General features: G+C 55.8%; 8 protein-coding genes across 8 annotated transcripts; 5 read left to right on the top strand and 3 right to left on the bottom strand.

Moving 5' to 3' along the window:
* Nucleotides 1-2,525: 2,525 nt before the first annotated feature.
* BJ171DRAFT_558894 (molecular mechanism For the regulation of protein kinase B Akt By hydrophobic motif phosphorylation) lies at nucleotides 2,526-3,878 on the top strand (the record flags this gene model as incomplete). The annotated part of the gene is made up of 4 exons (XM_053113178.1): nucleotides 2,526-2,582; nucleotides 2,705-3,018; nucleotides 3,154-3,625; nucleotides 3,747-3,878. The coding sequence occupies 4 exons, from the start codon at nucleotides 2,526-2,528 to the stop codon at nucleotides 3,876-3,878; spliced, it is 975 nt and encodes a 324-aa protein (XP_052965621.1).
* A 123-nt stretch (nucleotides 3,879-4,001) lies between these two features.
* On the top strand, nucleotides 4,002-5,602 carry BJ171DRAFT_509909 (uncharacterized protein). The gene is made up of 2 exons (XM_053111451.1): nucleotides 4,002-4,733; nucleotides 4,856-5,602. The coding sequence occupies exons 1-2, from the start codon at nucleotides 4,176-4,178 to the stop codon at nucleotides 5,390-5,392; spliced, it is 1,095 nt and encodes a 364-aa protein (XP_052965620.1). The 5' UTR covers nucleotides 4,002-4,175; the 3' UTR covers nucleotides 5,393-5,602.
* A 267-nt stretch (nucleotides 5,603-5,869) lies between these two features.
* BJ171DRAFT_425363 (uncharacterized protein) lies at nucleotides 5,870-7,363 on the top strand (the record flags this gene model as incomplete). The annotated part of the gene is made up of 2 exons (XM_053107713.1): nucleotides 5,870-6,561; nucleotides 6,898-7,363. 2 exons carry the CDS (start codon nucleotides 5,870-5,872, stop codon nucleotides 7,361-7,363), a joined length of 1,158 nt encoding a protein of 385 aa, XP_052965619.1.
* A 416-nt stretch (nucleotides 7,364-7,779) lies between these two features.
* BJ171DRAFT_583034 (uncharacterized protein) lies at nucleotides 7,780-8,580 on the bottom strand (the record flags this gene model as incomplete). The annotated part of the gene is made up of 1 exon (XM_053114228.1): nucleotides 7,780-8,580. The coding sequence occupies one exon, from the start codon at nucleotides 8,578-8,580 to the stop codon at nucleotides 7,780-7,782; it is 801 nt and encodes a 266-aa protein (XP_052965618.1).
* Nucleotides 8,581-9,692: 1,112 nt separating this feature from the next.
* On the bottom strand, nucleotides 9,693-13,561 carry BJ171DRAFT_623875 (uncharacterized protein; the record flags this gene model as incomplete). The annotated part of the gene is made up of 9 exons (XM_053115470.1): nucleotides 9,693-9,947; nucleotides 10,267-10,521; nucleotides 10,687-10,897; nucleotides 11,116-11,312; nucleotides 11,523-11,791; nucleotides 12,276-12,447; nucleotides 12,611-12,736; nucleotides 12,912-13,050; nucleotides 13,275-13,561. The coding sequence occupies 9 exons, from the start codon at nucleotides 13,559-13,561 to the stop codon at nucleotides 9,693-9,695; spliced, it is 1,911 nt and encodes a 636-aa protein (XP_052965617.1).
* A 452-nt stretch (nucleotides 13,562-14,013) lies between these two features.
* On the bottom strand, nucleotides 14,014-16,350 carry BJ171DRAFT_509905 (uncharacterized protein). Its single transcript, XM_053111450.1, has one exon. It carries the CDS (start codon nucleotides 16,096-16,098, stop codon nucleotides 14,305-14,307), a length of 1,794 nt encoding a protein of 597 aa, XP_052965616.1. The 5' UTR covers nucleotides 16,099-16,350; the 3' UTR covers nucleotides 14,014-14,304.
* A 1,001-nt stretch (nucleotides 16,351-17,351) lies between these two features.
* BJ171DRAFT_509903 (tryptophan RNA-binding attenuator protein-like domain-containing protein) lies at nucleotides 17,352-18,216 on the top strand. Its single transcript, XM_053111449.1, has one exon. The coding sequence runs from the start codon at nucleotides 17,685-17,687 to the stop codon at nucleotides 18,099-18,101; it is 417 nt and encodes a 138-aa protein (XP_052965615.1). The 5' UTR covers nucleotides 17,352-17,684; the 3' UTR covers nucleotides 18,102-18,216.
* Nucleotides 18,217-18,551: 335 nt separating this feature from the next.
* BJ171DRAFT_145413 (uncharacterized protein) lies at nucleotides 18,552-23,325 on the top strand. Its single transcript, XM_053105745.1, has 14 exons — nucleotides 18,552-18,972; nucleotides 19,145-19,240; nucleotides 19,339-19,358; nucleotides 19,554-20,171; nucleotides 20,333-20,569; nucleotides 20,713-20,897; nucleotides 21,041-21,156; nucleotides 21,336-21,548; nucleotides 21,756-21,761; nucleotides 21,875-21,908; nucleotides 22,015-22,123; nucleotides 22,305-22,451; nucleotides 22,694-22,901; nucleotides 23,054-23,325. Exons 1-14 carry the CDS (start codon nucleotides 18,601-18,603, stop codon nucleotides 23,186-23,188), a joined length of 2,496 nt encoding a protein of 831 aa, XP_052965614.1. The 5' UTR covers nucleotides 18,552-18,600; the 3' UTR covers nucleotides 23,189-23,325.
* Nucleotides 23,326-23,573: the final 248 nt, after the last annotated feature.

Here is a 23,573-nt window from a genome sequence, read left to right as displayed (position 1 = left end):
GCGGGACAAGCCGCAAAAAATCCTCGGCAAAGATCCAGCGGGTATGCACGGTTTCTATTCCCACAGACGATGCGTGCCGAACGCTGCATTCTCTCCTGTCGCTCTTGTTGCACTGCGGCTGGGAATCATTGTCCTTGCTGTATCGACGTCGCTGGGACATCCATATTCTTGCGAGTGGTGCCGCTCGGGTGTAGTTCTAACGGATTGCAACATCTCAATCATTTTCCTGGCACGATTAGTCCCGCGAGAACAAGGACGATGATGACTACGACGATGTAGGCTGTCTCCTCTTGAGCTGTGGTCTATGTTGACAACAGTGTGGGCGAATTCTTGCCGAGGAAGACTGATGCTTGTGGACCCTCGAGTTGACGAGCGCCCGGTTTGCACTTGCCCTGGACATACCCCCGACGCTCCGAGCTCCACGTTCTGATCGCGGAATTGCCTTCATCCTTATCCAGGACGATGAGCCTGTCAAGCGAACCGGCAAGCTCGCCGACTTTTTCGGCGTCGACTCTGGACAGAAGGAAATGAAAGAGATTCACTCTATCATCAAGACAAGCTATACGCCGTCCAAGGCGCTAGAGGCGCGGGTATGATGCGTTGCTGACTGCCACCCGTGTTCTTATCTTGACTTGTCTTGGCGAGGTGTCTCCAAATACCACCCTCGCAATCCCATTACTGATTTGGCTCTTGCGCGTTCTGTATGCGTGTGTTTTTTCCAATTGTATCCGGTTGCTGTCGACGAATGTCTCGCCGTCGCTTCGCCCGCCACCTTCACCGTTCGACAAACTTAATCGACGTGGTGCTCAGAAACAAGGAATCGTAAATTCGGATGGCACCAAGGTGCTCATGCGATTCTACTTTGGCAACATGACGTTCACAAGCATCTCGCTACCGATCAACGTCACTGCAGGCACGGCCATCAAAGAGTTACTGCAGAGTCTCGGGATCAAGGATATGGTGCAAAACTTTGTTATCAATGAAATGCTACCTGAGAGTGGAGGTGAGTGCATCGACTAGTGAGGCTCAATCGGCAGACTTGGTAGCTTCTGGGAACATGCAGTAGCGACGATTAAGGGTGAGGATGGAGACAACAGCTATGTTGAATTGCCAAAACCCGCAGCTGCTTGATCGCAGCAGTGGCTTGGATCTAGAAGAAGGTATCGATGTGGACACGCTCTGCACCCCAATCGCACTAATATCCCACGATGTGCATACCATCGGAAACCAGGCGAGAGAACCGTGGCCCAAGAAGAAAAGCTCTACGAGCGAATGGTCAAGTGGGAGAAGGATGAGATCTTTTGTCTCAAGAAACTCAAGGGAAAGAATGGATTGCGTGGCCACAGAGTAAGATCACCCGGCCTTACCGCTTCTCTCACACAAAAGCACGCTCCCCCGGGTTACTTGCTTGAAAACAGCCACGATGCAATGGCTTTCTGTTTAAATAGCACAACGCACAATCAGTGCTCTGGTCGTCGATTGATTAATGTGTCTTGAGTTCAGATGTCGCACTCGCTGAGCCAATGTCATCGTGTGCTCTCCCACATAGGTCGATAAAGGCGACGACATGGATGACAATGATTCGGCAAGCCAAGGAACCGGCGAAAAAAGGGTGCAGAAGCTGGCCGAGTTCTTCGGAGTCGAGGAGCGATCCACGCCCAAAGCTGCAGGTCCTCAAGCAAAGGATGTGCCTGAAGGAAGGGGCGAGTTGGCCGAGTTGTACAAGATGCTCAACACGATGACCGGCACGGGGCCTTCTCAGTCGAACGCAATACTGAATCGAGTGAGTATTGTGCGCATGGCGAGCGATGTTTGGTTCTTGAATGATACGAGGATACTGTGGACACAGCTACTGGCTGAAAACAATGGACTTGTGGCATGGAATCGACACTTCGTGGCTGTGGAGTGGACGGGATCGCTGCGATATTGGCATCGCCACCGTAGGCTTGCATCCACGATATCATTGCAAACATCCTCTCCTGGAGCATGTCATTAGGAGGGTGCGGAGGAGAGGATGTCGGTAGTCATAATGGAATCAGCAGAGGTGGCATGAGCCTCTCCTTAAACGTCGGGACTCATTTGGGGCAAGCATCGGGTATATGTCGATTCCTCCGTCCTGACTCGCTGGCATCTTCTCGAACCGGAAGAAAATCGAGACCGACAACATCTACAAACAGGGTGCGCTCCAGCTTGAAGATAAAAAGCAGTGGCTGTCCTGCTATGCCTATGTTGAGAACCGATTCCTCAAGGTCACCCAGCGCACGAAGGACCACAAAGAACACGTTTACAAGATCAGCCTCGACACTTCCACTATCAACAAGATACCGTTTTCGACCCACCGCAAGCACGCATGGCAGCTCCTGGACCAATTCGGAGACGGCTTGACCTTTGCGGTCGATACCGCCAAAGACGTTGATGCCTGGACCAGTGCCATCGCCACGTCGATCAGCAGCAACTCGGTGCAAAAGCCAGCCAAGAGTGCCACACTGACAGCGGGCGGCAGTGCATCAAAGGACCAGCCCCAGATGTCCATCAATGACTTTGAGATCCACAAAGTCATTGGACGGGGCAAGTTTGCAAAGGTCAGTGACGGCCGCGGCTGCCGCACGATGGCTCCGGGAGAGCCCCACGAGCAGCCCTGCCAAGACCCAAAGAGCCTAACATGTGTCTTCCACGACTCGCTTCCACGACTCGCCCCCGCCAGGTCTTGCTCTGCATCCAAAAGTCGACGGGAACGGCTTATGCAATCAAAGTCTTACACAAGACTGCCGAAGACCAGTGCGATCCGCAGACCGAAAGCAACATTCTCCGCAGCATCGTCCATCCCTTCATCGTGGGTCTGCACTACGCTTTCCAGTCTCCTGAGCGGCTCTATCTCGTGATGGAATATGTCAACGGCGGAGAGCTGTACTTTCACATTTGCAACTTTGGTCGGTTCTCGGAGGACCGGGTGCGCTTCTACGCAGCCGAGATTTTCCTCGCGATTGAATGTCTGCACGGCAAGGGCATCGCTTATCGGTAAGGACTCTTTTTTGAATCCGCCAAGGATGTTGCTAGGAGGGGTGGTGGCAATGACATCGGCGATGGCATCGGCCATGGCTGGGGAAGAGGCGAAACTCGCAGTCTTACTTCTTGATGAACTGATCCCTGCAGCGATTTGAAGCTCGAAAACATCCTATTGGCAAAGGACGGCCACGTCAAGATCACTGACTTTGGCCTCAGCAAGCAGGAGGAGGAGAGCGACGACTCATCAACAGTCTCGCTCGTGGGAACGCTCGAGTACCTGGCTCCCGAGGTCATCTGCGGCCTCGAGAACTCATTTGGGGCCGACTGGTGGGCCTTTGGCGTGGTGATCTTTGAGATGCTGTGCGGATACCACCCATTCTATTCAGACGACCGCGAGCAGATCCGATACAACATCCTGCACTCAGTCGTCGAGTATCCCGACCACTGCTCGCCGGAGAGCAAGGACATCATCTCTCGGTTCTTGCAGCGGAACCCATCGCTGCGACTCGGCGCTAGTGCCGCAGACGGGCTCGAGATTCGCAGCCATCCGTTCTTCAGCTCCATCGACTTTACCAAGCTCTTCAACAAGGAGATTCTTCCTCCCTTCCGACCAGAGCTGGTAAGATCCCGTCCGATCGCCCATATGATGCTGAGCAAGATTCATCTCTCCGGCCAACGCCGGTGGTACTTCCGCTGCCGATGGGGCTAACGTATGCTGTTGCCGATCACAATCCCCACAGGACAACGATCTCGATGTCAGGTTCTTTGATGAGATGTTCACCGAGGAACCCACGGTCCTGACGCCCACAGAGTCGGCAGCAGACCTCGGCGGCAACGAGGTTGCCGGGTTTTCGTTCCATGGCAAGGGATAATATGCCGCGACGGCGATGGCGGCTTGGACATTGATTCTGCTCGAGGGACTCGCAAAGCATAGTGAAGACACTGTCTCCGTGGCCCGCGGCCCTTTTCTTTCCTAGATCTTGAATACACGCATAGTTACCCATCGCAATTGCAAGCACCATCCACACAGCACGGAGCATGGCCGTTGGTCTGGGCCTGGTCACGCTTGCTCTCGCCGAGACAACCACGGCCTTGGCGATCGGCCTTGATCCGCAAGCTGTTTCTCGAACCCATCCTCTCCATCCCACAATCCCGGACGGCGACTGACCATGAGCCTGCTTCTGGCACTGGTCGTCGGCCTTGCGCTGCTCGCTGCTGCTGTCTGGCTCTGGGATCTTGTGTGGATGCCCTTTGGCATCGGTCTCCAGCCGTCCGCCAACGACAGCATCGCTGTTCTGCCTGGTGACGATCAGCCAATCCACTGCTACTCCCTTCATCCGCATCCAAGCCAGCGAGGGAATCGCCCGCAGCCCGGAGGGCTCCCAACGCATCTCATCCTCTTAATCCCAGGCAACCCAGGATCTCCGCAGTTCTACAAGCCCTTTCTTGACTCTCTCCAGTCGCTGCTTTTGCAGCAATCGGATCACTCCCGGCGCTACGAACTGTGCTGCATAGCCCATGGCGGCCACTCGCTGTGGACCCACCGGATCCACAGAGGAGCACGGCCGATCCACCCTATGACGCTCGAGGACCAAGTGCAGCAAAAGCTGGAGTTTGTGCGGCACCGAATCCAAGGCAATCCGGGGATGAAGATCATCCTGATCGGTCACTCCATCGGCGCCTACTTTTGCCTGAAGGTCCTTGGCGATCTCGCCGCCAGGATGGAGGTGGGAGGACTGCGCTAGCTTTGCCTGTTCCGTTCTCTCTCGGCCCGATTCCGTCGCTTGCCTCACTTGCATCGGCGCTATTGCTGCATGACTCTGATATGACAACAATGTGCCTTTTTCAGCGACCAGACGACATTGTCGAGCGGGTCATTATGCTCCAGCCAGCCGTCGAAAACATTGGACAGACACCTGCGGGGGTGCGGCTGCGTCCCATTCTGAAGCGCTATGGGCTCGCTGCCAAGATAACTGGCGCCGTTGCATTGCTGCCCGCTTGGATCAAGGAACGACTCGTCCGATCATATCTTGACCAGGCACACGATCCAGCAACCGCGCTCGAGCTGCAGAAAGCCGTGCTTTCGCTGATTGATTACAAAGTTGCTCTCAGCTGCTTCAAGATGGGGTTTCATGAAGTGACCGAGGTCCATCGCTTCAAGGGAGCCAAGCCGCTGCGGCGATTCGAGGGCAAGATGCTGTTCATGTATGCTGCAAACGATCACTGGGTCCCCGACGAGGCAGTCGAATCGCTCCAAAACCTGTTCCCAAAGGCTTCCCATCTCATTGATCCGTTGTTCCGGCATGCCTTCATGATGGACCCGGACGGCTCAGCGCGAATGGCCATGGCTGTTGCCCGGCTCATCCAGGGCACAATACACAACTAAGGTGCACCTCGCTCGAAACGGGACCTTGTTGAGTCGGGTTTGTTCTCGCTTCCGGAGGTACTCCCAAAGGCGATCATCTGAGCGAGAAAGCGTCCTTGATTCAGATCTATAAACGTATAACCGAATGGCTATTGCATCTGGCCTTGTATGATGAGTCCGCGAGGCTCGATTTCATGATCGATTCCATATTCGATGCATGTGGCAGTACCTGTGGCAGTGCAATAAGAACAAAGACTCCAGCCAGCAAACCATCGGATCGAGCCAGGCTTGTGTGTGTGTGTTCAATGGCCAGGGTTTGGCTTGACAGGGTCAAGCTTACTTCTCCACAACCTGCCTCTCTCTGACTCATGTCCATCGCAATCACCCACTTGTCTCCCTCCTGTCTTCATCAACATGGCCAACATGAACAAACCTGCTTCAATCACGGCGACATTTCCCACCCACCAAAGCCAAGCTGAAGCCAGCACAACCTCGTCGATGCCCGATCCAACCCAAACATCGTTCAGCCACAACCCAGACATCTTCGCCATTGTCTGCTGCAACGACAGCTTCCAACTCGCCCTCGATCACATCACAATCAAGACCCTCCTCCGAGTGTGCAAGCGAGCTCGTCCTCTCCTGAGCTCCAAGCTGCCTCGCTTCCGCAAGTGGTGCCAGAAGGCAAAACTCTACTATCAAGACGGAGAGCCGTGGATTCGCCTCACACCGAGTGACCAAATCGCCCTCTCGCTACACTGCGAGGATCCAGTCACAACCGACAGATCCTGGCTTGAAATTCAATCTGAACAAGGCAATGCTGCCGCGTCATTCTTCCTGGCAAATATTGTCCAAATCGATCTCGATTATGGACCCTCGCTGAACAATTCCGAGCGGCAAGCCATCCATCAGCAAATCTTCCGCCTCTTCGAATCAGCGGCCAACACAAACCACGCAATGGCACAGTTCGACCTGGCCGAGTGTTATCGCAACGGAACTGGAGTCACCCAAGACCATACCAAGGCTGCCGGGCTCTATCGTAGACTTGCAGAATGTGGAATATCTCGGGCCCAAATCGCCCTCGGCCGCTGTTATGAGAGTGGTGAAGGTGTCGATCAAGACTATGATACCGCCGTCGAATGGTATTCCAGGGCTGCCGATCAAGAAAACGAGGACGGCCGTCTCCACATTGTGTTCCTCCAAGCATGGTTCTCGTTCATCGGCCATGGTGTCGAACAGAGCGACGAAGTTGCCTTCGCTCACTGGCAGGAAGTCAGCACCATGTCCGCCAACACAATGCACAATCCCATCGCCACCCACATGGTTGGCTGGATGAACTATCTTGGCCGGGGCACCGTGCGCGACGAACAGAAAGGCATCAAGATCATCCGAGAGAACTACTCGAGGGATTTCAAACTTGCGGAGGAAGAATGTCTGGCAGGCTACGGCCATGACGACCCCACCTCGCCCGCTACCCAAAAGTTCTTCAATCTCTACCAGTTTGGATCGGATCGTGACTGGCTGTGCAGACATCTCATGGCCGTGTGTCTGTTCCTTGGATTTGGAACAGACGAGGACCAGGAGAAGGCCGCGGTCATCTTTGAGCAACTCGCCAACGAAGGCCACAGTGACAGCCAGTTTTGGATTGGAGAGTGCTACCGTAGTGGGGGAGGGGTATCAGAGGACGCCAAGAAGGCATTCGAGTGGTTCAGCAGGTCCGCCGACCAAGGCAACTCGTATGGACAGTGGCTGGTTGGATTGGGCTACTACTACGGATATGGGGTCACCAAGGATCACACCAAGGCAGCCGAGTGGCTCCGCAAGTCGGCCGAACAGGGTAATCGATATGGACAGTGCCATCTCGGTCACCGCTACGAGAAGGGCGAAGGTGTCCCTCAGGACACCGATACCGCCGTCTTCTGGTGGCGCAAGTCCGCCAAACAGCGATCGGGCAATGCCATCTTCAACCTTCAGTATCTCGGCAAGTGGCCCTGATTCCCGATTTTTAATGAATGCCATATCCAAATAAGTACCGACCCAACATCCGAGCAGCGCAGCCAAGCAACCCCACCACCAACACCCATCCCATATATCAGTGTAGTGCGCGATAAACTGCGTCCAACAGAGCCACAAGAAAAAAAACAAATCACTCGGCAGTTTCCGAGCGAAGACCGTGCGTCACTCTCCGGATGCCACAATCACCGGTGCGGAAATCGAAGATGTGATGGACGGTCGCTCTGACTGATGGGTGCATACGATTTCCGCCCAAAATGACAGTGTTCCCGTTTATTTTTTGAATCGTATATTCTTCTGCTTACGCTGTAACATCACATTCCAACTCCCGCGCTGGGTCGAGCCATGGCTCTGTTGCCATCGACTGCTCCTGGGCCTGTCGGCATCACCATTATAATTTAAAGGAACTTGCACTTCTTGAAAGGCTTGTTGGTAGGAGTAGGCGGAGTGCTGCCCGTGGGCTTGGGGGGCTGGCTAGACTGAGGCCGGTAATCGCTGCGGAGTGCGCAAGTGTACGAGAAGCCGTTGGCCATGGGGGTCTTGGAGCAGTACTGGTCCGAGGGACAGACTCCAATCTGGATCCATCGCAGCTGGCTGTTGGCGTCATAGTGGCAGACGAGAATGTCGTTGTTGTTACCACAGGCATAGTCGCCATTGGTGGTGCAGAGATCCGAGCAACCGGGGCCGTTGGTGGGAGGGATGGGAATCGGGGTGGGCTTGTTTCCATTGATGACACAGGTAATCTCGTTGCCATTGAAGCCACAGGTTGAGTTGCTGGCACAGGTCTTCTTGGGGAGCCAGACAAGAGTGGGGCTGTAGGCCGAGGTGTCGTAGTCGCAAACGACAATGTTGTTGCTGTCGCCGCAGCGGGTTGCACCGCGACTATACGAAGTGCAGTTGCTCTTGGGGGTGGGCTTGTATGAGGGAGTGGGTGGGTCGGGCTTGACGTTGATGGGCACATAGACGATGTCGTATCCGTCAGTGTAGCAGTACTGGCCGGTGGGGGCTCGGGACTGCTCAACCCACTGGGTCTGAGTCTGGCTGACATAGGCACAGACGACAATGTTGCTGTCGCTGCCGCAGCTGTAGTCGCCAAGCTGAGCAAGAGCACAAGAGTCTCCTGCAGCAGGACGGGCGGCCGAAGCAGACCCCAGGAGCATGGCAAGGCCAAGGGTGCTCAGGAACATCGAGTTGATCATGGTAGCAAACGACTGAAGCGTACAAAGCGAGTGGAGGTCCTAAGAGCAAGCCGCGAGATTATCAGGAAATGTATGCGTGGGAGGGCCGATGGATGGCGCTTGATGAGGAGCAGCCTTGCAGCTTTTATATCCATGCCAGCAAGACACATCGGTCGAACGGCGTAGGTCGGGCGAAGAAAGTTCTGTAGATGTCGTCAGAAAGCTCCAGAGAAAGCCGATGTGGGGAGGAGAGAAGGCGAATTGGATTTAGACAGCCACCCCTGGCGGAAAGCGAGGCGAGAAACTGCAGAGCCGTTGTGATTCATGTGCGGAGATGCTTGGTGTGGGAGGAGGTGTCAAGGCCGCACCAATTCGCCTTCCGCTGGCAGAGATGGGGTTCCAGAGAACTGACGGGATGATCTTGCGAGGAATTCCGCATTCGAGCGTAACTCTATTCTTTGAGCAGATGCCAATCACGCTTGTCTGCTGACGCCACCCGAACAGTCTTGGTCCACTGCCTCCTTCTGAGATCGGGAGAAGCTCTGGTGGAACACAACCTTGCTGCTTTACTGGTGAGTAGTGGGCACCCAGGCGGGCCCATAATGGGCAGAGGGTGCCCATTCATAAGAGTGGAAGGACGAGTGGTCATTCCAGAGAAACAGAGTTTCAGCAACGGCCTGACCTTCGGCGTGGAGCAGGGTCACTTTCGCCCAATACATCCAGCAGGAGACCACCAGTTGGCCAGAGGCAGCCGGATTGGCTAGAGCTGTCCCAGCTGGCCAGCGCCGAATTTCATGGTTTTGCATGGATGCACACATCTCCATCATATACTGTTGTCATCCACCTCAAATCACCATCGTCTGAGGCTCCTCAAGCCCTTGGATGGGTCCCACGACCAACAATGCAAGCGACCATCACCATATATCGGTGGGTGCTATGCCGGAGTGGATGCAGTCGATACGAAATGATCTATCGATTCAGTGCACCGCAATGCAGTCTCGTAAAATCAACGCAGTCAAGAACATGAATGTGTTGTCTCGTAGATATCTCACGTCGATTTGTTAAACGCTGATCGACCTGTACACCACGACCACCCCCTCCGCAGCCAGCCAGTACTACACATAGCTCGGCGGTCACTGATAGAGTCTCAGGAACAGGCTCTTGAACAGGCGCGCTTCATATGAAACCGAGTTCTTGGCCGGATCGATGTTCTCGACGCCGACAGGGTCGATCACCACGGGAATCTGTCGTCCGTGCAGCTCGCATGCATCAAAGAAGGCCAGGGCCTCCTGGAAGACAGAGTCTTTGAGGATTATCATGTGCTTTGCCAAGGTTTCGAATAGAGAGGCGAAGCATCGCTTGGCATAGTACCAAGTATCGGTGCCCAGCTGATGATCCGTGGATTCGAATGCAGGCATGGTGGCACCCCAGTCGATCCCAGAGACCCAACAGTCATCAAGTGTTAGAAACGTATCCCTCAGCTTCACAGATCTGCATCGACAGCACGGGAAGCCGATGCACCAGTCTGTTCTAGCGGCCAGATCAAGCAAGCACCGACAGCCTAGATAACTGTTGCTTGCCAGAATGCTTTGACACAAACACCATCGAGCGCAATCGTCGAGTCGCTATCGACATGGCCCGAGTCGCTGCCGATGCATGCAGAAACGATCGCATCCCTTCAAGCTCAACATCGGACGAGGCGCTCACCTTCTTGTTGAAGGGCTCGAGGCTTTTCATGATTCTTGAGATGCCAAATTCGTAGTTGCCCTTGGCACAGTATAGCGTGCCAATCACCAGATTGACGATGCATAGATGGTATGTACGCTTGTTTGGATCTTCATATGCAACTCTCTCTTCCTCTCTCTCGATCTTGCGCATCAGCTCCTCAGCCTCCTCGTTCTGTGAAGTCATAATGTAGCTCACGCAAAGGTTGGCCAGGACGATGGCGGTAACCTCGAGAATCTACAAAGACACCATAGTGATGCGCTATTGAGTGAGTGCGACTCGACAGGCAATGCGGTCCAGAGGGATCGGCAACACTCGCTTGATGAATTGTCACAGGGGACCAGTCGCTGCCATGCATTCGCCATATCAATGCACACACACCCGCCACGCAAATGCACATACATTTTCATAGTGCTTCTTGACAATCGGCTCGTAGAACGAGATGGCCTCCTTGTACTTGTTCTCTTGCATGAACAGCACATGGGCCACATTGAGTTTCCAGACGTCGTGCTCGTTGCAGAACTCGACCGACTTGCGAAAGATCTTTTCGACCATGGAGTAGTTTTCCAGGTCCCAGTAGATCTTGGCTTGAGCCATGAGCACCGGAATGTACCTGGACGCAGCCGTGGGAAAGCATTTACTGGTTTGAGTCGCAATGCCTCCGACCAAAGGTGCCATGTGCAGCTCATACGACACCAAGCTGCGCTCAAGTCATCCGATCAATATGGAAAGCTCTATGCCTCTCTGCTCTGCAAGTATTTCACAGCGGGTCCCGACTCATCGAGAGCTGAGGCCCCTGCCTTCACCATGACCAATCTCATGTTCATATACCTTTCAACCCCATCTTCGTACTCGTTAACAGCACGCTTCACAGTTTCATCGTCGTGGTTCTGGCGTGCCTCCGAAACCTGCTTTGTGAGCTTTCGAAGAACGTCGACGTGCTTGTTTGCCAGATCATCGAACTTTTTGTATGCCTCTTCTGGAGAAGACTGCCGCAGCAAAGTGGCATCGAGGTACTCAAACAGGTACTGCCAGCCCGGTATGATGTGGGGCGGATGGTCAGATACGCAGTGGATAGTTGGATACGCAGTGGATAGTCGGATACACAGTGAATAGTCGGATGCGTAATCATGACGGGCTTCCATGTAGAAGGAGTGCAAGTCCGAGGAACGCAAGTGCTCGAGATGCCGATAGCATCGACGGCATTACAAGCACCAAAGCTGAAGTCACCTACTTACCGAATTCAAGTTGGCAAACGGCATTCCCTGATTTTCAGCCAGAAGATCGGCGGCGAGATCGTAGTATTCGTACTTGATGTAGAGCAGCAGCAGGTTTCCAAAGGTCTCGGGCGGACAGGAGACCTGCTGCAGCAGGAAATTGAGCTTTTCGAACCCTGTCGTGGGATCTTCGTCCATGTTGATCAGCGCCTGATTTTGGAGGGTAACAGGATCGAGTTCTTGTTCCAAGCGCGGCGGCATGTCGGTCAGGGCTTCTCTTGCAGCGTCATCTGTCAGCGGCGATGTGGCTGTGTCAATGGCAACAGCGCGACGACTCACCAGCCGTCGGAGGACGGGGTCGCATCCAAGCACCATTGTGCATGGTTTGCCTGCGGCCCCAGCGACGTCATAGCCCTGATCCAATACCCTCGTAGCAAAGCATCTGAGCGAATCCGTAGCAAATAGCTCCTGGCCAGATCCTTACAGTTCTTGAGTTGGTATTCGATTGCAGCCTTCAGATTGAAGGCCTCGATCAAATAGCTTTCGTGGAGAACCTGCGAGTTGCCGACGCTCCGGACCTCGATTCCCTCGGTTGCCATGCCAACGCTCAGCTCTGGAGATCAGGATGCGAATTTCCAAATGCATTAGGAAATAGCTAACTTCACCACCGGCTCCAAATGGTCCCAGTGTTGGTGGAGGAGGCGGGCGATGGGTCACTACCACCAACTCCACCGCACAGATAGGTGGGCATATGCTCCCACGCCGGTTACTTGCCAGGGTGGTCCCGGATTCCCTTTTCAATGATGTCGGCAATATACTTGAGTGCTGGGACATACTGCTTGAGCTGATAATGACACAACGCGATGTTGTATGACAGCTCGGCCTGGTAGCCAAGGATCTTGGATGCGTCCGAGTATTTGAGGCATGCCTCTTCGTATTTTGTTTCCTGCTCATCCCCGATTTTGATATCCGATTTGCGGCGAGCCAGACAAAACCCGCCGATAAGGAAGCGCACTCGATCAGTAATGCGACATAATCGAGCGAGATGAACCCGGGAAGGCGGGAGAACAACACGCAGACCGAGAAACGCGGTTACAGCTCCAGTTTACCTTGAAGAGCAAGCAGGCTTGGTTGATCATCGTGTCTGGATCATCCGGAGGGCACTGATCCACGAGCTGCTTGCATCCAGCCAGATCGTTCGTTTCGTACTTTACCGATGCCTGCAGCTTGAGTATCTGGCCGCCGGCGTGGAAACGGCGGGACATACGATCCGACGCGATGAGTTGTCGCGGATCTCGGCGAGTTTATCGCCATATGCTCGACAAAAGTACTCTGTATCGACTCCGATTGTATCGCAACATCTTGCGTGTATCCCCGTCAGGCCCTGCAGGCAGAGGCCATTGTCCTCACCTTTTCTCCCAGCTCTGGATTCTCGATCATTTGGCACGCCTTGAGCGAGGCAGCATACTGACCGGACTTGAGGAGCGACTGTGCATAGTAGAGACGATAGTCGTCGACTTCTGGATGGTATCGGACCAGCTGCTCATAGCTGGTTTGGCCACGAAGGTTAATGCCGGCATGGCCCGTCGGGGTTCGGAGCGCGATATCGGATGCCACTCGATATGCCGGGGGGGGGGAGGTGCCAACTCGTGGATCTCATACTCGGGTTGAGCCGCTCTGCCCTTCATGCTCCCCACGCGCTCAACTATCGCTTCTCTCTCTTAGTTGCTCGCCGTCTCTGTCGCTATGACATCTATCTCCACGCCATCTCACCAGTTCGCAGCCTCTCCAAAGTCGCCGTTCATATAGTAGCACCAGCCCATCAGACTAAGCGCTGCCCTGGACTTGGAAAAGGTCTGCATTTCATTGCCAAGGATCTTGATCACGTCCGCATAGCGGCCGTCGCGAATGTAGCTGTAGATCGTGTAGGTATAGCGGCCTTCGGGAATCTGGTAAAATCCGAGGTTGGGGTTGATGCTGGTCGTGCCGGGAGGCGAGACGGCCGAGGTCGAAGTCACTCCGGTGCTGGCACGATAGGCGCTGTGGGTCGGACGCGACATGGCTGAACGAAGGCCGAACTGCTCTGGCGGAATGGAGACGGGACGTGCGAGGAGTAGAGTTGGAAGCAGGAATGCGCCGGAATCGAGCGAGCGGGCGTGGGCTTGGAATACAGGTGTGGCCACTGCTCTCGGTCAGGGAGTGAAGCGAGGAGGCCGATGTGCCGATGCGCCGATGCCGAGATTGCAAGTCAAGCCAAGGCAGGCGGGCTTGCGAGGATCCTGGCTCAGGGTGCGTTGATGGATAGGCTGGTGGCGGATTGGCAAGAAGCACCCCTCACGTCTGTCTGCCCCGGGAGGCATCGACACCGCCGCCGGCCCTGTATTCGCCCGAGGTCGGCCAGGACGGCCAGGACGGCCAGGTTGGTCAGGTTGGTTGGGCGGCCTGCCCTCCACTAATGCGATGTGTTCGCAGTAGATACGCTCGTCAAGTTTATGGAAGCGGATGCTCAAAGTTCAGAGGCCCGTACTTTTCTCGGAAGAACTTTATTCGAGTAACGCCTGGGCACCATCGCATCGGCGTTCCAGGAGAGATAATAGATGCGACAGAACAGGCCCGTCAGGCCAACTCTTGCACAGGGAAAGCCGCTCGTCGCTCTCGATTGCCACCAGCGGCTTCCTCTCCGGGCGACGGTCGTTGGTGCTTCGGAGCAGTCGTGTGAGCTTCCGTGGAAATCAAAAGCGGGCGCAGTGTCGTCGTATTGGGTTCCTCGTTGCATCCTGGGGACACACGGCCACGACATCGATCACAGCCAGCTAAAGGCGTAGTCGGCGATGCGCGAAAGGAGCCCCGGCGGCTTGATGCCACCCGACTCGTCGTTTGTGTAGCCGGGCTCGTTCGAAGGTTTGGAATCGTAGTGTGCGCTCATTGGTTCGCTCATGACTTTCTTGACCTGGGTCTTTCGGGTTCGGCTCAAGTCCTCGCGCTCATCGTAATGCTTGCGTTTCGTGAACCCGGCCTTTTCCCAGGGCTTGACACTCTGGGGCACACTGGGCAGGGTTGTGTCGCTGGGGAAGGCGAATTCGTCGGCCAGTAGACGGGGCTGGGCAGACACGGTGTTGCTGGTGTGGGGACCCTGTGCGCCGTGAGACCGGCCGTTTGCGAGGCCGGTGGGAATGTCGATCGGGTTGGACGGAGGCTGGATCGGTCGGTCGTCCTCTTCATGTCGCCGGGCACCCAAGATAATGTCGAGCTCGGGAATGTCGCTCCCATCCAGTCCGAGGACCTTGTTCAAGGATTCGAGGCTGTCGAAGGTGACGATCAAGCCTCGTTTGGTATGGACGCGGTGCGAGACGACGTAACCACAGCTTCGGTCGATGTAGTCAAGGACGGCTTCGTACTGGCTAGGGTCGAAGCCGTAGATCTTGGCCGAAAACGAGCCGCTGCCTCCAGAGCCGACGCCGCCCGTAAACGTAAAAGCGGAGCCGGCTGCGGCAGTGTCGGAGGGTCGGCCGAAAAGGCCAGCTGACCCACGATTGGGCAGCATCGAAGGGCGGGGGAACGTTGATCGCGGCGGGAGCTGATCGACTTCGGGAGCAAGCGCAGCACTTGTGTGAAGATCGGCAACGAACGGCTCCCGCACAGGCGGCTTGTTTATGGACGAGAAGCGCTCGGTTGTGCTGTAGAGCGACAGCGCAGGCGGGGCATCGTCCACAAAGTTGGGGCTACGGGCCGACGATGGACTTGTGGCATAGTCGTATGTTTCCGACGTGTCGTCGACGCCAAAGCTCGATGGCCCCGTGGAGGGCGAGCGTGAGCGCTGTTGAGTGTGGTAGATGGTTTCTGCGAACAGACGAGGCGAGCCGTGCTCGCTGGTCTTCCTTCGCGGATGGCTGGGGCCAACGACATTGCTTGTCAGGAAGGAAGGCACAAACTGCGGCGACTTTGAGGTGGTTTGATCGAGCTCCGGACTGAAGGCGGCAGGCTGGAAAGCGTTACTTTGCTGATGGTTCAGCACATTTACCGGCTGCGAGTGGATGGGTGCCTGATAAGTCAGCGAAGTCAGGCGATACGCTGAGGGGTTGTTGGCCGCCGCGGCCGTGGTGGTGGAAGCGGCCGCGACGGACGCCGGAGCAGGTCCGGTGGCGAGCGTCTGGACCGGCGACAGGCCAAAGGCTGATACGGTGGAGGGCTTGGAAGGCTTCTTTGGCTCGGGGTTGGAGTTGTGTACGACCACGCTATCGGCATAGTCGACGACCGAGGACTTGAACAGAGGCGAGATTACCGGAGACTGGGTTGTTGCACGCCTGCCGGAGACAAAGGAGCTACTGCTCTGGGTCACAGGCACTGACGGAGAGGCTAATGTTGGCATCGGCGAGAATGACTCGATGCCGCCGCCAAAGATCATGTCGTTGAACTGAGGACGCGGGGGAGTACTGAGTCTGGGGTTGGAGCCGGTCGGAGCCGGTGCAGCCGAGCCAAAGAGCCCGAGCACATCCAGGTCGACATGGGTGGGATTGGTTGTGCCAGAGAACCGCGCGGACGAGGCGAATGAGGAGCGCTTGGAATCGAAATCACGGATGTGAGAGGCAGAGGCCATGGCGCCGAGTGTGACGACGGCAATGATCAAGTCTGGACGGAAAGATGTGGTGTCGCTGGCGACAATGACTGGAGCAAATGGCTGGGTTGCGATTCGCGTTGGCGATCAGGTAGCGACTCGGCCGAGATGAGAGGTGCCAGTGGAAACGAAAGCCGAGCTCCGGGGGGGTGGCCAAGCGGCGGGCTTGTCTATGTTGTGTGCGTCCAGACGGGGAGTTGCAGGGAATAGATCGCAAGATCGGCCTGCGGGAGATGAAGAGCGATGAGCGACAGAGCCGCAGCGGCCGCGGAGAGGGACAGTTTGTCGTCGACGACGCAGATCTCGCCGAGGGACGTTCTCGCGCGCTCTCGGACGCTCTCGGACGCTCTCGGGCACTCTCGGATGCGCCCCGCTGGCTCTCGCCTTGTCTCGCCTCTTCTCGGCGTTTTCTTCCGGGGCGGATCTGAGTTGGACATAAATGGAAATATGGATTGGCCCACGACAAACGCCAACCACCGACATCGACATCGCCATCGACATCAGCCATCGACATCAGCCATCGACATCAGCCATCGATATCACCACCGATATCAACCACCGATATCAACCACCGACAGCAACTATCCGCATAATGCGCAGTGCATTTCCGATGCACTACTCTGCGCTGCCGTCTATGCGCTGCCATATCCAGCTTTGACGAGCATCGGCGTGCCCCACACCAAGTACCGGCGGCTCTCTGATTGATGAGCAGCCCTCTGAAAACCGACCAGTGGGGCCCGTTCCTGTCGCCGAAATGCACACCAGAGCCAATCCGCATCCACCCCTGGGCTGTTCGGGTCCACAGCTTCATTTTCGCACAGACCCAGCATTGGCGCCTTCCTCCCGCTCATCTCGTTTGCTTCCGGCGTTTCCCACCCCCTCCTCCCTCCCTCCAACCGGGACTATCGTCTTCCGCCCCGTCTTTCAGCTCGACCGCGCGTGCCTTTTCCTCGAATCCATTCCCGTAATCCATGTCGGGCAAATCGGCCTCCAACCTCGTGCCCGCAACCTACATCAAGGTCGCCTCGCCTGTCCCGACAGCCTTTCCCTCGTCCCTCAACTCAGGCGCCTTCCTGCCCGTGTCTGGCACATACGAGAAGATACAATATGTAACGCGACTCTGTCTTGCAGTCATGTCGTTTGCTGCACAGCAGATTGCTTTGGCTCGCATACCTCACTTCAATCCGGCGTGCACCCTGTCAGGACATCCGGTCGTCTGTAGATTCGTGTCAGCTCCCAGGGAACGCGCAGAAATCAATTGTCTTGGTCGCGCTCGTGGCCTGGGATGCCTTGAGCCCCGCTTTGCAGCCATGAAATGCGTCTGACGTTCTATTGCTCCCTCATCGTCACCCGGCTCCAACTTTCCCACGCCTTGAAACCAACAGCAAATCATCCAGCTGCGTGCAAGTGTACTGCAGGTCCACCTGAATGGCGCCGCTTCGTTCAGCGTCCGTCCACAGGCCATCCAAGCTCTGAATCCATCCATCCATCGCCACAAGTCCCGGGCCACCTTCTCGTCCAACGATGATCTGCTAAGCAGCTCCACCGTCGTGGGTGCCCAGGTCAGCATGGAGACGCTCTCCAACCCCACCGAGAATCCCGTCGAGGTCTTCATCTGCGCCCACCCGCTGGCCGAAATCCGCTGCATGTATATCGAAGGCACCTACATTTTCCACAAGACCTCGTTCCTGGCGTGCACGGATGGCGTCGTCGTGGAGCCTGCAGGCATGTTCTCTGTCGGCATGGGCTCGTTTGTCGAGTGCTCGGGCAAGGGCGTGGTCTTCCTGGCGGCGATCGGCGGCCTGCTCACCCTCACTCTGGCTGCAAACGAGCACTTTGTCGTCGAGAACTCACACATTGCCGCCATTCCCGACGGCATCCGAGTCGAGGTCGTCAACCTGAGCCGCGGCAAAGATGGTTTTGGTGTTTCCTTCACGGGCCCTGGCAAGGTTTTTGTGCAGGCAGCCAAGCACGGGCCAATGTGAGCCTGCCGATTGCGAGGAATCGACGAATCGCTGCGAATTGGATGTGCCAGCACTTGCTATCGACCACATGCACTTGCTCTCGACCACAATATATCTGCTTTCTCCATTCCTCGCCCTGGTGCTTCTCCAACCCCGGCATTCTCTCCCAGACACTGGTCTCGCTCAGGCCGCTTGGCATCGTTGAGCGGACGGCCCCTCCTGCTTATCGCATCGACAGGGACGACTCGCCTCATTCTCTTTCGCCCGTGTCGTCGATCCCGCCCTCTGCCATACAGCAGTCCGACCGGGCCTGTCGTCATTCTTGATACGACCAGCAGGTGATTGGCAGTCTCTCCAAATTGCGGCAGCGCCTTGCCACAAACCCAGTCGTCATCCCCTCCCCTGGAGCGACGGCCGGCGACAGCTCAACCCCGCGCCGGAGCGACCCTCAGCTTTTCTTGCCGCTCTTCACCTCGGACTGACCCATCCAACCGGTCGTCCACAGAGCGTCTGCGCCCCAATGTCGAATCCCTCGCAGCGCCGAAAGCCCTCTGTGCCCAGGGAGCAGAACCCCTTCATGAGCCCAAGCACCTATCGGTCGTCCATCCACAACGATGACCTCGAAAACCTCCACACCGAGGAGGAGGCTCCCTTGGTGACCTCCGAGGCGACGCCCACCAGCGTCCGTCCACGCCAGCTAGGCACTAACATGCTCGTCGCTCGTCTGGAGGCCTGGTGGAAGGCGCTTGGTCTGGAGGGCTGCAACGAACTGTCAATCTTGGACTCGTTTTCCAAGGCGCATGTCATCGCCTGGCTTATCGTGACGACGCTGACATTGCTCACCGGCATCCTGGGCTATACTGCCGGCTGGCGCAACCGGTCGCTTGAAGCGGTAAGAGCCACCCAGGTCCCCGCATCGACGACCTGCGCATGGGTCAATGCCACCTCGCTATCATCAATCCAGCACATCCGGCACATCCAGCTCATCGCATCGCAGCGATGAACAGTCGTCGACATTGTGGACTAACTTGCCATCCATCTTGCTGCTCAATGGAATGTTTCAGGATCAGCTCGAGTCAAGCCGTTGCAAAACCCCTGAATGTGTCATGGCTGCTGCTCGCATCTTGGGTGCCTTGAACACCTCAGTCGATCCCTGCCAGGTAGGAAACCCTCCAGCCGCCGCGATGCAAGCGGAAAAGCCGACGGCGAAATGTGTCTATGGTTCTGAATGTCTCAGCTGATTCCCATCTGTGAATAGAACTTTTACGAGTACAGCTGGTAAGTGGTCGTAGAGAGGAGAAGAAGCCTCCTCAAGCACTGCCGACTGTGTGTGCCTTGTGTATGTCGAACCGCATTCCGCATTGCATGACGAACTGACTCGCCGATGACCGCCTCTGTTCCAAAACAACAATGCATATCCAAACCATCTCTTCCCCCTTCCACATCGGCACAACGACACATCGGTCGCTGCAGTGGAGGATGGATTCGGACCCACCCCATTCCCGACGACAAGAAGAGCATCGGGACTTTCACATTCCTGTATGAAGAGTCTCAGGAGGACCTGAAGCAGATCTTGTCGTCGCCGTATCCGGGTCCGACTCAGATCGACCCAGTAACTCGTATCGACTACAATAATGCAACCTTCCAGAAAGTCTCGGCCATGTACAACAGCTGCATGAACACCACCCGCATCGCTGAGCTGGACAAGACCCCTTTGGTTCAGCTGCTCCAGTATGCGGCCTTGGCGTTTCCGATCTCGGCTCCAGGCAGTCAGCAATCCGATCCACAAAGGCTCACAGCTGCAATCACACAGACACATCAGGGAGGTGTTGATGCCCTCTTTGGAATGACTGTCCAGATTGACTCCAAGGACCCAAGCCGATACGTCATTGGACTTGCCCAGGATGGCCTCACTCTGCCATCCGTGGAGTACTACAGAGACCCAAAGTACATTGACTTGTTTCAGTCAAGTTTGGCGCAGGGTCTTCCTTTGCTATTCTCAGGCGTCATCGATGCTGGCTCAAACTGGAACCAAGTTGCTGCCGGCATCGTGCAGTTCGAGACCCAACTAGCCCAAATCTCTCTGCCTCCGTGAGTACCTTGCCACTCGCCATCTACTCAGACCGGGATGGTCTGCGGCGCGATGTTGCAGGATCAGTTTTTGGTGTCCAAGACCAGGTAGATCGAGCGACCTTTACGCTCGCACTCTCACACCACCACGGATGCTCTGGCTGTGGACGGCCTCATTTCAGAGATCAGTTGCAAAACCCAAGCGCACTCTACAACGTGTACACCGTTGCCGAGCTGTCCAGCTTGTCGCCATCGATTCAGTGGACAAGCTATCTCCAGCAGATGTTTTCAGCCGAGCAACCCGAAACTCTGATCAACGATTCACTGACTGTCATCGTGGAGACCCCGACGTATTTCAAGAATCTCACACAAGTCCTGGCTGCCACGCCACCCGAAGCAGTCCAGAACTACATTTTATGGTGGGTGAAGTGGAGTGGAGTGAGCCAGCCTTCGCAACCCGCCCCCGTCCTCTCAAAACTGGGCTTTGCCGTCTCACCCATCGAATTTTGGACCGAGCCCCTCTCCTCGCTCACCTTCAATTCCCCATCATCCTCGATTCCAGGAAATACGTCTCTACCTACATCGGAAACATGCCACCCTCCGTTCGAGATTTGTTCAAGGACTTTTTCATCTCGATCGGTCTCCGCAGCCCAAAGGATCCGCCCAGGTTCCAGATGTGTATGGGCACAGTGGACTATATGGTTGGAGAGGCCATCGGCAAGTGGTACGTCGACAAGCGATTCGATGGTAAGTTTTGATTTGTTTTGGCGCTTGTTGACAAGCACGGCTATCCCCAGATATCTATGGCCAAGGCAAAAACGACAATGGTGTATGTGTCCTTGTGGGTCCAACTGATGACTTGTCAATGATGGCTTTTGGTTCTGACTCAGTAACGAGCAAGCAGCAGGTGCTCCAGATGATCGATGGAATCGTGCACCAGTTTGTCAAGCGACTGCCCAAAATAGACTGGCTCGACGGACAAACCAGGGCCCAAGCCATTGAAAAGGTATCCTCACCGACCGAGGGCGCCTTTGCCGCTCGGAGCTTTAACCCGCTGGGTGGTCCGTTGTCTATCCACCCAAGATTGCCCACGGGCCCATCTCCGTCAGGGCTCTGCACTATGCGCCACGTTGGCTCTTATGAACGTGGCCTGCCGACTTACACCACGCGCCGCTTGATGTCCAGGCCTACGCCCTGGTCAAGAAAATTGGATACCCTGATTTCATCCAGGACCCGCAGGCGCTCTACCAAAAGTACGCCAATCTATCGGCTACTCCCGATGGCTGGCTCACCAACGTCCGTAACTTCCACGCTTGGGCTGTGGCGCAGAACATGGCCAAGATTCGCAAGCCCGTGGACCGAAGCGAGTGGGAGATGACTCCTCAGATGGTGAATGCGGTAAGGACTGCCTGGGTCGTAGAAGATAGCCATTGCTTGAACGGCCATGTCGCACAGGGACAAGAGGCAGCAGTCTCAGCTGCGAGATTGCACTAGACGACCGAAAATGCAATCCGTGCCTCGATCCAACCGATGTATATGATCTGACCTGAGCCCACCCCCGCCGTTGCTGATCCATTATGGCTTGAACGTGCCGTCCATCAACAGTACTACGTGAGTCCTGCGATGTCCCCCGAAGCATGCATGGCACTGCGCGCGGCGCCTGACAGCCATCGATCGCACGCTTCTGTTCATGATCTAACACTCGGAGCAATTGTATCTGCCAGAATCCTCCTCTGAACGAGATTGTATTCCCTGCGGGTATGCTGCCGGTCTTCACCGCCCATCGGGCATTACTTGAGCCCCTTTCATGGCTGTCGCCATCTGCTCTGCGGCTCACTCCAGCCACACATTTGGTTCCCTGTAGCTATCCTCCAGAGTCCGTTCTACAGCCGACAGGCGCCACAATACCTCAACTATGGCGGAATCGGCATGATTATCGGCCACGAGCTGACGCACGCCTTTGATAACTCTGGGTGAGGGGGCGTCGTTTGTGCTTTCAGCGTCTTTTCTATCAAGTCAAGATTGCCCCAGACGTTTTCTTGTTGGATGCAATGCGTACAGTAACGTACATAGCAACCTCTCACACTATATTCACACCATCGCTCTCCATTCCCCGCATTGTGTTTGTTCGCCCAACTATCCTGGATTTCCTAGCCGCCAATACGATGCACAAGGCAGGCTGAGGGACTGGTGGACAAACAAGACAGCCCAGCGATTCGAGGAGAAGACCCAGTGCTTTGTGGATCAGTACAGCCGCTACACTGTTCGTGGGCCTGGGAACGAAACTGCCCAAGTTAACGGGTATGTCGACAAAGCCTGCTGTGGCTGCCCATTTGTCGATGTCATCGAGCTCATGGAATGGAAAGCACGAGATGCAGAGGCGGGATTGGGGACAGGCCGTGATGATGTTTCCACACACCCCTGTGGCAGCTACCATCTGCGGACGGACATGAGCAAGTTCACCGGCCATGCTGGTTTCTGCGCTCACTGCCTCCTCTCTCTCACACACTCTCTTTCTCTCTCTCTCTCTCTCCGAAATCTAGCAAGCTCACTCTCGGCGAGAATCTGGCGGACAACGGCGGTGTTTACCAAGCCTTTGAAGCCTGGCAGACCGACTTGGAGTCCGTCGGAGGGCTGAGTCGCAACCAGTTGCTGCCTGGGATGGAAAGCTGGACGAGAGAGCAGCTGTTTTTCATCAACTTTGGCCAAGTCTGGTGCGGCAACATCCAGCCGGCCAACGCGATCAACGCTGTAAGTGCATGGCGGCAGTCCTTTGCTGTGAGCGGATGCGGACGATGGATAGCGCAATTTATCTACAGATCGGGATGCGTTGCTCTCGGCTCGTTCGCACTTGCGCCGGACAGTGCCAGCTGACTTGACTCGACGACAATGCTTGGACACAGGCTCGCACGGATCCTCATGCTCCCGGGCGATTCCGTGTCAATGGCGTCGTCGCCAATTCAGAAGAGTTCCAGACAGCATTCGGCTGTCGAGCGACTCCGTCGTCGGCAACGCCAAAGCAGTGTGTGATCTGGTAGACCATCGCGACGGCATCAACAAGTCAATCGCAGTGGAATCTCGAGCCTGGCAACAACCAGTCGAAGCTCCTTCCTTCTATCTGGCTCGACTGTCGAGAATCTCGCACCAGCTTTCCTCCTCTTCTCTTTCGTTTCCGCCTCCTCCACCTCACTTAATTCTACTGCGCCGGTGGACACTTCATTCCGCTTTCGTATTCTAATGGTGATGAAACGAGACGGGCTGCTTGCATATGGCTCACCTCAGGGAACTACCAAAACATTCGCCTCAGAGAGATGAATAGGCGCCAAGACATTAGACCGAGCGGCTGTGTCATTGACTCAGACAGCGCATCCGATAATACAATAAGCTTAATTGGAATGGGGAGATGTGTGAGGCAGTATCCTG

Source organism: Polychytrium aggregatum (genome assembly GCF_025602895.1).
Source record: "Polychytrium aggregatum strain JEL109 chromosome Unknown BJ171scaffold_24, whole genome shotgun sequence".
NCBI lineage: Eukaryota > Fungi > Chytridiomycota > Chytridiomycetes > Polychytriales > Polychytrium > Polychytrium aggregatum.
Note: the sequence above shows the minus strand (reverse complement) of the source record. Positions and strands in the feature narration are given on the sequence as shown.

Bases quoted from the DNA above. Each gene is read 5' to 3' on its own strand.
- BJ171DRAFT_509909 (XM_053111451.1), top strand. From the start codon at position 4,176: ATGAGCCTGCTTCTGGCACTGGTCGTCGGCCTTGCGCTGCTCGCTGCT. The intron at 4,734-4,855 runs GTGGGAGGACTG...TGCCTTTTTCAG, and splicing joins ATCTCGCCGCCAGGATGGAG to CGACCAGACGACATTGTCGA.
- BJ171DRAFT_509905 (XM_053111450.1), bottom strand. From the start codon at position 16,098: ATGGCCTCTGCCTCTCACATCCGTGATTTCGATTCCAAGCGCTCCTCA.
- BJ171DRAFT_509903 (XM_053111449.1), top strand. From the start codon at position 17,685: ATGGAGACGCTCTCCAACCCCACCGAGAATCCCGTCGAGGTCTTCATC.
- BJ171DRAFT_145413 (XM_053105745.1), top strand. From the start codon at position 18,601: ATGTCGAATCCCTCGCAGCGCCGAAAGCCCTCTGTGCCCAGGGAGCAG. The intron at 22,124-22,304 runs GTGAGGGGGCGT...TGGATTTCCTAG, and splicing joins CACGCCTTTGATAACTCTGG to CCGCCAATACGATGCACAAG. The intron at 22,452-22,693 runs GTATGTCGACAA...TCCGAAATCTAG, and splicing joins GAAACTGCCCAAGTTAACGG to CAAGCTCACTCTCGGCGAGA.